The sequence below is a fragment of the Crassostrea angulata genome, chromosome 2 (genome assembly GCF_025612915.1).
Source record: "Crassostrea angulata isolate pt1a10 chromosome 2, ASM2561291v2, whole genome shotgun sequence".
Taxonomy (NCBI): domain Eukaryota; kingdom Metazoa; phylum Mollusca; class Bivalvia; order Ostreida; family Ostreidae; genus Magallana; species Magallana angulata.
In genome coordinates, this window is record NC_069112.1 from 39151736 (window position 1) to 39164452 (window position 12717).

General features: G+C 30.1%; 1 protein-coding gene across 1 annotated transcript; it reads left to right on the forward strand.

Annotated features, from left to right (window-relative positions):
- The first annotated feature begins 443 nt into the window (after window positions 1-443).
- Window positions 444-10749, forward strand: LOC128174311 (uncharacterized). Its single transcript, XM_052839888.1, has 5 exons — window positions 444-501; window positions 8784-8990; window positions 9223-9501; window positions 10318-10404; window positions 10721-10749. Exons 1-5 carry the CDS (start codon window positions 444-446, stop codon window positions 10747-10749), a joined length of 660 nt encoding a protein of 219 aa, XP_052695848.1.
- Window positions 10750-12717: the final 1968 nt, after the last annotated feature.

A 12717-nucleotide genomic window follows, 5' to 3' on the forward strand; every position in this document is an offset into this window, starting at 1 on the left:
TTTCTACATGTTATTTCTAAATTTTATTTAAGTTAATCGAAAAGGATCATATGTGGTGCACAACATGTATGACACTTTTCCTCAAAGTTTGAAGAGTATATATGCAAATTAAGTGTTCGATGTTTTTTACCTTATCATATTACATTCTGATGATGTATTTTGAATATTAGAACGATTTTTATCGGAAATTGAACATATTTGACTGACTGTTGTCTATAGGTGGGATTTAAACTAATAGAATTGATATTCTAAAGGATATTTTTAAAATATTATGACACTTTTTGTTCAGAATGTTAATGGGGTAAATATCTACCGATCATATTAAAATTTGAAAGACCCAATTCAATTTGGCAATACGCATTTGGGTTCTACCTGTGTAATATCACCTGCATGTCCATACACTTCCATATGTATGAGTACTGAAATCCATGCCCGTCACAAAGATGCCGCTTGTCTTGTTTATTGCATACTTTATAGGAATATTCAGTGTTGATGCATTTGGTACGTGTTCTCTATTTACATTGTATTTAACAACGTGGCTTTTCCAATAGACAGTTATGATTTTCTTTAGTTAAACAAGTTACTTCCTTCATACTTGAAAGAAGTAAATAGCTCGAGCACCTTGCTCCGATTTCACAAAATAAAACCTTAAATTTAATGTGAAATCCTGAGAAATTACTCAGCTTAGATTTTTCTCATTTTGCGTTTCTGAAATCAAACTTAGTCAATTCTCAGCTGAGCTGAATTTTTTTACTTAGCTGAGTCAAGAATTTTCATTATCACAGGCTGCCCTTTATAACTTCTCTTGTTTGTTTTAAATTTATCCAACAAAAAAAATCCCAACAATTGTGTTTTAGTGTTTCAACAGAGGAAAAATTGGCTTAATTAACAATAGACATAAAATGTTAATCAGTCATAAAATGTACACTTTGTTATGCTAAATATAGATTACATGATCTTATATATCATATAGCAAAACAACTTTGTTAATGAAAAAGATATTTATTAATCCTACATTAAATATTGCACATGCGCTGATTTTTTAGTGGACTTGATCTAATAAATGAACATTACATACAATACAATGTTGTATTAATGATGTTCATGACATTTTTGTATTTGAGATTTGACTTCGGTCTGCTATGGTGGTAGCTTCAGGGTTTTTTATTTCTCAAATTGATGTCTTTTTTGGAGAAATGCAAATATTTGAGTTCTGACAAATTTGAGGAAAAAACTCAAATATTTGAGATTTGCCTTCATTTTTTTGTGATATTGGAGCCTGGTACAGTCAGTTCAAGCATATATATTACAATATATAATATAGCATAGCTTAGCATTGAAATCTCATAGCATAGCATTGGAATCTGATATCAAAGCATATAAACTCATATAATCTCATTCGTCATATCATACCATAGCATAGCATACAACATGATTTTAACTCGGTTTTAAATGTTTTTACTTGGAAGAATAAATGTTCACATTGCAGATGCATAGTTGTTAATTTGGCTTTTTATCATGATTTTACTTCGAAATGTGTGGAACTCTTTTGTGTACGGAGGCGTTTTTGTTCAAATCTCATAGCATAGCATATCCTATGATTAAGCCTTTCATTTTAATTTTTCATAGCATACATATATCATAACAATGCATTGAAATCTCATAGCATATCAATAAAATCGCATACCATATCATAGCACTAATTTGTTAAAGACATGCATGAAGTTACTGTACTGGTACATCATGCACAGTTCATTTTCTGTTTAGTTAAATCTTCCTAAAATAGTAAATAAAATGTAGTTTACTGATTTGAATAAAAAAGTATTACAATCAAAACAAAAACCTTATGCATAATACGATTTGGTTAGTACATTTTATCAATACAACATGTTCTTACATGTATGTGTAGATTGGCCCCCATGCCTCTTTATTTATTTCCAGTTTAATGCCTGCAGCAATTTCAAATTTGGAATATTCAGAAGAACCTTTTGCCTTCTTAACCTAACCTTTTTTATTGACTTATATAATGTTTAGAATATCTAATTAAAACAGGTACATTAGCATTACATAATCTCGAAATCTTTAAGATAAAGGTAACATTTTTACCCGTGCAGCGATACTTTTAAATTTTTAGCGGAATTTATACAAAAACGTGAATAAGGAAGCTATTAAATTTGATTTATTGGACGTCTTTTTTCCAAATTTGAATGCTACTTATCGCTAGCAAAATTAAAACTATCATCGTATCATCTTTGACTGATTTGAACAAAGAGATACTGAAAAAAGCGTGTCCCTTTTGCTCCGAGAGCATTTGTAATGACTAACAAGAAATTACAGAATATTAATAACCCTTTTAGATATCTTAAAAGACATTCGTTATGAAAGTTGCGTTTAACAATGATTTTTTTATGTGGAAGGTAACGAAATTAAAGGCCTAGATATATAGGATTGAGAATTGTTTGTATATATCAGAACTATAATTCATTTTTGGTTAGATATCATACCTAATCAATTTAAAATAATGTGCATCATTTTAATTTAATTTTGAAAAAAAAAATGAAATATTGATATTTTTAAAACATTTCCATAAATATCAATAAAATCAATGTGAAATGGAAATATATATTTATTTCTGTTGAATAATTTTTTTAAAATAAAGATGAAAAGAGTCTATTGTGCTTGAATCTGTCTATTACAATAAAAATAAATTCAAATTGCGTTGCTTCATACTATTGAAACAAGATTTTGCTGAGCATCTGTTCACCCAGTACCAGCAAATATAAGAATACAAGACCATGTATACTTTAATGTAATGTTATGTAAGGTCATGTCTTTATAATGATAATGAAAGAATCGCCTTTGGGCAAATCTTAAAGACATAATGTTTAATAGAGGTCTAATATTTTAAATAGTCCTCATAGACAATTAATGTAATGGAATGGACAATTAATGTAATGTGATGTTTTATAATGATAATGAATGTTCCATGATTTACATTTATTTAACTATTTTGATGAAATGTAATGTAATTCATAACTATAATATAATGGGGCCATCCTTCTGTGTAAGGTGGTACAAATTTAGGCAGTGGCCTCTCTCGCCAACAATAAACTAATATATAACTTTATTTACTTTCGTTATCTTTAATAAGAATCTATAAAAAAAAAATTATAGGAACCAGGAACAGTAACAGTGCCCTAAAACGAAAATTTTATTGTGAGATATCTGAGGGATATAATTTTTTTTTGAATCTGATATCTGTATTAGTCATCTTTTTGTGCGCAATGTTTGTCTCTTTAAAAGACCTGCGGTATCAATGATTCCTGCGGGTAATAATTCATGAAGAATATATATAGAGAGAGAATAAGGGTTCATGTTGCCTTACTTGTCAAATTAAAATGATTGCAATCTTAAATATGACCCCCAGGCAGCAGGTAAAAAAAAAGGAAATGATTCTTCACAAAGAACTGACACTCAAAATAATATATACAAACTAATGAGATAAATAGAAACCTAGTCTTGTCGTATATCTGCATTCATTAGATAAAATACTTCGTATGTTCAATAGAGTTACTATAATTTCTTTAACAGGTTCAGGTTCCTTGGCATATGACAAAATCAGATTCAATTCATGTAAATGATTCACGCTTCTTTGCACGGCATTTAAGGGCGTTAAATGTTAACTTGAAAACAAAAATGACAAATGCAGGATAACTCACTTAAAAAGATCCTGTCTGAATAAAATTTTTGTATCCTGTATAAAAAAAAATGTGTTAATAAATGCAGTATAAGAGCCGTCAAAAAGTTTTTCAATATGAGATATCTAAAGTCTATAAATAGTTGATTTGATAGTGTGTCTGTGTCTTAAAGAGATAGCAATCTTAACGTAGAACGCAAAGCGAATTTAAATTCTTAAACGCAAGGCTAAATAAGTAAAATTGAGATACTGTTCCCCACAAATGGAAAACTGCTACTCCACATGATACATTTCAAAATAATACATGTATCCCGAACGTTGACAAAAAGGTCCTTTTGTATCCCATATTCAATTTAGCAAATAAGTTCTTTTATTTTTACAAAATGATTGATACAATACTGTCTGAACATTGCAGGTACATGTACTTCTTAATTCTGCCTTCATCTACTAGTATAAAACATCACCCAACCATCCCCACACCCTTAAAAAATTGTTTTCATCCACACAGACATACAGGCATATTTAGGTACATCTCTTTCATTTAAAGAAATAAAGTTATTTTTAAAATTTGTTTACCCTGCGTGTATACAATTTTATCTGATGCACGATTCATTAATCCTTCAGTTTCAATAACTCTATAGATTTGTTTCTAAAATGATATGTGTTCTACAATTATGAGAAAGCTGATAAATTACATTATAAAAGACAACACCTGTTAACAACCTTTACTAATGCTTTTAGTAGGCCCTGTAAACATTTAAAAGCATAAAAAACGTAATAAACTCTAACGTTCAACAAAGGTTTACATTTGATATTGTCCAATATATCTGCCCCCATTTTAACAAATTTATAAATTGTACCGTATGCAATCAAATGTACGTAAACCAGAGGATATTTATTTCATTAATCTTAATACAACTTTTCAATGCTCGATAACATTTCAGTGGAAACGTCACTATAATGGTCTAATTTCCACAATTTTTCATACTAAACGAACATATTGACAGTTTTATTCATATTTTGCCTTTGGAAGTATGTAGAGTAGCTATGCTCAAGTAGGATTATTACATATGTTTTTGTTCACAGAATAATACACATCATACATAGATAAAAATAGTACTAAAGCCAGCATGGGTTCAATGTTTCATCAACAACATTTATATTTGGTTCAAAACATTATTTTATCCAAAAGAAAAAAAAAGAAAATCGTCATGACATCATTTCTACGTTATGACATCATTGAGAAGCCACTTAAATTTGGGGGGTGAGATATGCACAATACCGCATGTAGTCCTTGCAAAACAATCATCGTTTGTATTTAAAAGGAACTGATAGTTAAACAGGATGTCATATCGTCCTTAAGGATTACGTTTACTTAGGGGCCAAACAAATCCACTAATAGGAACGAAAAACTACTTATTCTTCATTGTAGCCCCACTATTGTGATCCTATTTTTCACTCTCAAATAACTAGGTCAACGACCTACTTTTTCTGCTATTGACCTCTGAAAGCTTTTTGAAAGAATTGTCAAAATTTGTCAAAATTGTCCACCATTTTCAAGGTTTTTTTTTTTTATTTTGCAATTATTAGAAATTATAAAACAATTTGTAGGTTCACTTGGGAAATGATAAAATACGAGTAGCTTTACTAATTTTATATTTGACTGAATCGTTTTAAGCTCATATTTAAAGTTTAATTTAGTCCGATTTTCCTCTATCAATTTCCAAAATTGTACCCATTTTTGACCGAGTTTTACAAAAAAACTTACTAATAGGAGCTCCAAACCATTGATAGCCTTTAACTGTTTTTGTTTTCTGTATTATGTTGACATTAACATTATTCAAGGTCAATGATCAAAATTTCGAGATATTTTATCTTGAATCGATTTTATGTATTTTAAAGATTTTTCCAATCGCGTGCCAGCCAGTGATTTAAATTTATAGACGAGTAAAACATCCATGAAATATGTAAAATGATATGAAAAAACATATAGAAACTTTATTTTTGCAATTACATTCAACAGAAAGTTTTTAAGAGAAAAAAAGAAAAATGAAAAAAAAATAGTCCAAATTTCGTCTGTTTTAATATTAATCTACCTTTGTCGGAGCATATCTTCCTCAAATAAACAAATCATGGATATCAATATCGATATTTGTTAATAACGTTGTTATTTTTTGTTTTTAAAACAACTTTGAACTTCAGATATTGAACTTTTAAAAAGTATTTTTTGAAATCTCAAACCCTGAGTAAACGTAATCCTTAAATGCTAAACATAAGAACTTAACCAAACTTGTTACATGTACAGCCATAGATAACACGCTCGTCATTGAAGCCGTTTTGTAAAACCGAAAACAGCGTCAAATAAACTAGTAGACTAATTGTTCACGGAACAATTAGAGACCTTTCCACCTTTCCACCTTTCATTATGATTAAAAAAAACCCCGAAAATGTTGATAATTATTGAGTAATTAGTGAAAAATCAATTTACGAAAAAAAAAAATCGGTTCCGCCCACCGGTATCGATCCGAGATCCCAAGGCTTTGTAGTGAAGAGCATTGCCACTTCGCTAGTTCGCTTGTTATTTGATAGAAGGTAAATTTTGTTGAGTTGTGTAGTCAATTTGGATGATGATAGAAAGAAGAGAAGGAGCGTTTCTCTGTCCATCTGCAGTTGATCCCCAACATTGAGAAACCTTTAGAATATATGGGGGCTTAGCGATTGGTTTGGAAGGCAGTATTTGTTCATCAATTTATTTAAAAAAATCAGTGCTGCTTGTAAACAATGTGGCCGGATAGCGTTGACTTAAAAATCAACAGCCCAGGTCAAACTCTGGTCGCCAGCGGGTATTAGAAGGTGTGGGAACGTCACGTCGGCTCAGCTGGTGCGAATTCTCCCTGTGATTTAAAATACACGTGCTTAGAAATCTATTAATTGTCATGCATTCGTGGATTACAAGTAGAACTTCGACACAAGTCGTCACAGGTTGCCGATAGAAATGTAAACAGATTTTCAGTGAAATTTTAGCATGAATTTATTAGATACAAATATCGAAGCGTTGAAATTTCGTTTCTCGGGATGATGGTCCGTTGCCGCTGAAGTGGATAACTTTTTTCAATATGGTTCATTTCGTTTGAAATTTGGCAGGCAATTAGATTCAAGTGTTAAGACAGTCCCATGAATTTTCGTTCTAGAGAGTTTTACTGGAGCTGGAATTTTTATTCGGATGCGTAGTCTAAAATGCGGTCTGGTGTCAAATGGCAGGCAGTGTGTCACCTTTTCAAAAATTTTGACAAACGGTTGTAACACTTTTTTTTTGGTTTTATTTTAAAGAGGTTCGATCCTCTGATTTTGGGTAGCCATTTTGTGTCACCTCTAGTCTGGAAATTCTGTGTCATATATGAATTCTACTTGTAAATTCCTTTTTTACAATGGCAAATAAACTATATTGAATAAAATAGTGAAGGAAACATTCCATATTTAGAGAGTGTAGTAAGGGACTATATTTTGTGGCGGAAGGTTTTTAAGAAAAAAAATGAACATTTTTCATAACTCAGTTGTTTTAGAGTACCGTCATTTTGGCTTTCTTATGTTCCGTGCAGACCAAATTTTCAGATAGTTTATGCATTGGGATGTCTTCGTGTTGTTTCAAAAAACATATTTCAACAATATTTCAATATTTCTATCGACATATATTGGCATGTATAAGTGCTATTTCATAAAAGTAAAGAAAAACTCAACTCCAATTTCCCCCTAAAATTAGCTTATTTCATGCCATATCTCAAAATTTACATTATGGACCCATATTTTTGGTTTTATTTTCTGAATATTTAAGTTTCTTTTGACAAGTCTGTCAGAATTTGAGAAAAAGTTTGAGACTTTATAATTATTTAATTGCATGTTGAATCAATTATGAATAAAAATAGTATTTTTTCAGTGCAAAAAGGTCAAAATATCCATAAGGTGAAGTAATTGCAAACTTTTTTATTAAAATAATTTAAATTTTATTAATTCTAAATAATGTAAATTTGTATTTGATACTATGGTTCATTTCAATAAAAAGTTATAGAGGGAAAAGCAATTTATGTGCAATTCGCACTTTCAGTGCAGAAAGGTCATATATAATACATCGTAGCACCGAAAGGAGCATATAGACACAAAAATTTTGTTTTGAATTTTGGTTTAGATATATGTGTAGATGTTAAAAAATTACTTTAGAAAAAAACTTAGAGACTTTTGATCGCAGGATCCAACGTCCTTAAAAAGGAATATTAAATTTCAAGTTCAAATATCGAGGTTCAAGTTCATATAAGAATTCATTCCTTGTATAAAAGAAGGGGGGGCGGGCTTATTGTACATATAACTAAATCTGATATATGTATGTTGCATACACTCATTACTCATTAGTTCTAAGAGGTCAAAGTCAGAGGTTAAAGGTTAAACCTAAGCATTTATCTTGTACTGTGCACCTGATTCAACTAATGCATTAGAGTCGTTCCTCTAAACAACTTAAAACTGTAATGCATTTAATGGTGTGGATAGTTGTGCTTGCGATCTTGTCTCACTGTCGAATTCAACCGCTGTACGACTTCCTCGGAATATTCTTCGCCCTTTCTTCTGTTCTCCATCGCAATTGCGTACTCCGATGTTTTTAATCAAAATCAATTTATTCTAGCTCATCACTCATGAATTTGCAAACGGTTTTCTTATGAAACCTTTATATTTCATTTGCTTTCATGCACATACACAATTTTTTTACTATTGATATTTGTAATTTATCCATGTTGATGATTAGATTCTTGAATTATATTACTGAGGTTTAAAGCAAGGCTCTTTTTTTTGCAAATGTTAACAAATTAAAAAGAAAATTATGAGTGTATCCTTGTAAATTGGATTGCAAATTAATTTGAAAATTTTAGATGCTCTAAATTGTAACAATTATATAATTACTATTGAAATAATTCTATAACGACGATATGATTAAATTTTGGATCAGTAGTCTATTGAAACAAATTGTAAAATGCAATTAAAACATACACAAACATATTGCTTTATATGACTTAAAGCCTACATGATATTTTTTAACAAGAAAATCTAAGTAGAAGAAACACAACAGTACTCACCCAAAGTTCGACCTACCGCTTCAACATAGCATCAATTGCTAATGATGGCGATGTTCAGATTACCGAACCCAAATGCGCTATCACTGCGCTAAATCACACTAAAGCATGGCTGCAGGTCGACTTCGGACAACCCTACATAATAAACAATGTCAAAATATATCACAGGAGAGAAGGTATGCAATGCATCACATTCTTATGGTTGTTTCTTTTATAAATATTTGGTCATTGTATAAGTAAGTAAAATTCACCTATTTTTTATTAATGTACATCAGTGTGTTACTTAAAGACACAGCCAAATCGTCTTCAATGTAAATTTGAGTCCGGCATTAATTTTTTATAGATGAAGGTTAATCATATTTTATGTAATTGTTTATTTGCACATTGCTTCACTAATTTAAGTAATAGATATACCATGTAAACTCAAGAGTAAATGGAAGCAATATCGATTCAGACAGTTCTACCTAGATGCCTCAAACTTTTCAGCAACACAGACGACAACGTCACAGAGGACTCGTTGTTACACCGATAACACGACTGCCCCAGACTTACCCACAAACATTATAGACATACCTTGTAAACAGACGGCTAGATACGTCATTGTGGAGACCACTTATGACGCACCTGAAGATGATTACCTTGATGAACACGGGGCGATCCTTGAAATATGTGAAATAAAAGTATACGGTAAAGTTTAAATTCAAGTCAAAATTTACGGAACCAATAACGACCACTTGTAATTTGAATGAATCTATTACACTGTACCATTTTAAAAATGGTCTTCCTGAAGGATCAATCCTTGAAATCTGTGAAGTGGAAGGGTTTTTCTTTGTATGATTATATCAGACAAAAGACATTAAAAATGCTACCTCTGAGAAGAATATATTTGATTTTATTGATGCTTTTGAATGTAAAAATGTGGAAAAGTCAAATCCAGTTGACATAAATGCTACTTAAAAAGCTGACAGTTGACATGTTAATGATGTTTTATCGTGTAAATGAATGTATTTTACATTTTAATGGCGCAAAAAATGATTCATTCCTTATAAAAAGCTTTTAAAATCGTCTGTTTTCTACTACGCAAAACAAAAGATGCTGTGTCATATTCTTAATAATTGTGTTTTGATATTAGAAAAAAGGCTTAGTTAGTCGGCTAAACGAGAAAAAGGCATTTGGTTGAATGTATAAAATTTTCAACACATCTTACAAATTTTCAATAGAAAACAAGCATGCGTGTGTAATTCTTTTCTGCATTCTTGCAAAATATATATACGTGCGTATACAGATACAAAAAAAAAAATAGCAAATAAGCATTTGTAAATAAAATAATTCATTATTCAGATAATCATCTTTAGAATTTTTAAGTTAAAATGATATTATGCACCGCGATATAAAAAATGGCCTTTATATATAGAAAACAAAATGAAATTGAACGAAATTGTTTGTATTACTAGTGTAAAAGTTAGTGAGCTTATTTATTGAATTAACATTTAACATTTTTAGGATGCGAAGTTGATACATATGGGGTTGACTGCATGCCATGCATCGGGTGTCAATATTGTGATATATCCAGCGGTGTATGTGATGCATGTAAGTCATTGAATCAAAAGGGTAAAGAACTATTAAAAAAGGCATCAATTTATTTTACATCTTTAAAAATAAATTTATAAAAATCTGCAAAAGATATATTTACAGATATCAATGAATTGGTCATTCGAACATCTGATTCTTTAAGCATTTACTTGAGAAAAATATGTTTTGTATGGATGTGTATGAATGTAGACGCTTTATGTGTATATATTAAAATGTCTATGTCTTTCTGTAATCAATTTAACTTTTTTGGAGTTTTGCTAAATGAATTTGATATAAGAACAAATATGTTAACCTTCTTTTCTTTTTTTTTCAGGTGAAGAAATGCTAATGCTTTCACGTTAGAATATAAATCAAACGTTTTCGTTTAGTAATGATTTTTTCTTTCACAAAAATGATTAAAAAAAACTTGTTGTAGTTGAGTGTTAATCAAACAGTTTTTTCGTTGTTTTTGAGTTAGAGAAAAAAATGCATTCTGATAAAAATAAAAATAAATAATCAGGAATTGTATAAACGCCTCTTGTATTATCCATGTAAGTGCTCTAACACTGTATTGTTTTTAGGGTTTAGGATGTAAAACACCGAAACGGCCGAAAAACATCCAAATGATCAGGAATGCGGACGCATTGTTGCTCTTGAAAATGATGCTGTTTAAAAAGACTAGCAAAGCATATCAAGGATCAATAAACATATTTTTAAACAACGACCAGTAAGCTTTTATAAATTGATTTTTTTTTGTATGACGCTTTATTGACTAATTTGTTTCAAGACATTTCTAAACAAAAAAATATTATAGGTCGATAATTTGTATATTCTTTAAAGATAAAGTATAACTACTTCGTTTTTTAATTAAATCGATTTGCCGTGTCATGGTTATATTTCCAGATCCAGAATTTCAATCATCTAACCTGCAAACGTATCACAAAAGGATAAAGGATGCCTTTTACGCGCATATATCGATGTGACCCCTTGATGTATCGAAGCCTATCTCTATAAGTGATTGTGTAAGCATTGGGTGCGTTAAATTTCCCGAATTTGCGAAATGAATTGTCGTTTGGTAAATGTTCCTTGCACTTAGTTAATAATGAACATCAATTAAGTTTTATTTGTTTACATATTTTAATAAAGAATATCGTTAACTTTACAGCATAACGCTTCAAAACGTGTGAGATAAAAATGTTATGTTAGCTTAGTTAAGTGTTCCTTATTTTTTTAATACGAATACTATATCCAAAACAATGGTGTTTGCGTTTAAAATAATACACTTTTTCTCGAAGGTTTTGTATATCAAATATCTATGTAGATGACTTCGCAATTTGGATTTCCTTATATAAACGAATATAACATTACAGTTCTTCAGCCCTTTTATCCATGCCATCAATAAAGACAATTGTTGATTATGAATAATATATATGTAATATATACAGTTACAGTTTTACCAAGCCTTGTAGCCATGCCATCAATAAAGATAACTGCTGATAATGAATAATATATATATTTTTTGTTCCATTGTATCTGTTAACAGAAAAGCAAAAACGGAAATTTCGATAGTAATGAAAAGTAAGAAAAAAATACTATTGAAAAAATCTTAAGTATCTATTTTCATTTTTAAAATGTACAACACACTAATAAATCGATTCAATCCACGTACATGTATAATTAAATAGCTTTCTATTGGTTTAAATGTTTCCAGACAATGAGTAATTTTTTTTTTTTTTTTTTGGGGGGGGGGGGGTCTCAACATGATAAAGAGCCCAAAAACATGCCGATGAGTCTATACGCTGACAAAAGAAGTGCAACCAAATAATTTGCCATCAGAAGTAAAGAAAAATAGTCATTATGAAAAAAAAAAATACAAAGCATAAACACATCATTTGTTGTATAAAAGCACATTTAATGAAACACGTCAGTCGGAATGTTAAGTTAACTTTATAATATGATCTATTTTGAATTCAACAGCAATTAAAGTTTGCAATAAAATGGCAACATACTTTGTAGAAGATTAGATGATGATAATATTTTTTTTTTCAAATGGAATGAGTTTTCATAGAGGGATTCCGCAATTTTCTATTCCACTTTTTACCAATTGTCACATTTTTAATTACTTTTTATCTAGGCCTTGTATCGATGTTACCAAAGTAGAATTGTTTGTCAATGTATTCTTTGTTGGTCTATTTGATATTTCCTTTACATTTTGTAAAAAAAAAATGAATTCAATGAGAGGTATTTAATTTCCATTAATAACGAAACGTAAACTCTTAGAAAAGGTATAGGAAATCAATATCTTATTTGTAGTATTTAACATTAGACGAA

Coding starts and splice junctions, on each gene's coding strand:
- LOC128174311 (XM_052839888.1), top strand. CDS start 444: ATGCCGCTTGTCTTGTTTATTGCATACTTTATAGGAATATTCAGTGTT. Junction 8,991..9,222: donor AATATATCACAGGAGAGAAG/GTATGCAATGCA, acceptor TTTAAGTAATAG/ATATACCATGTAAACTCAAG. Junction 9,502..10,317: donor ATGTGAAATAAAAGTATACG/GTAAAGTTTAAA, acceptor TAACATTTTTAG/GATGCGAAGTTGATACATAT.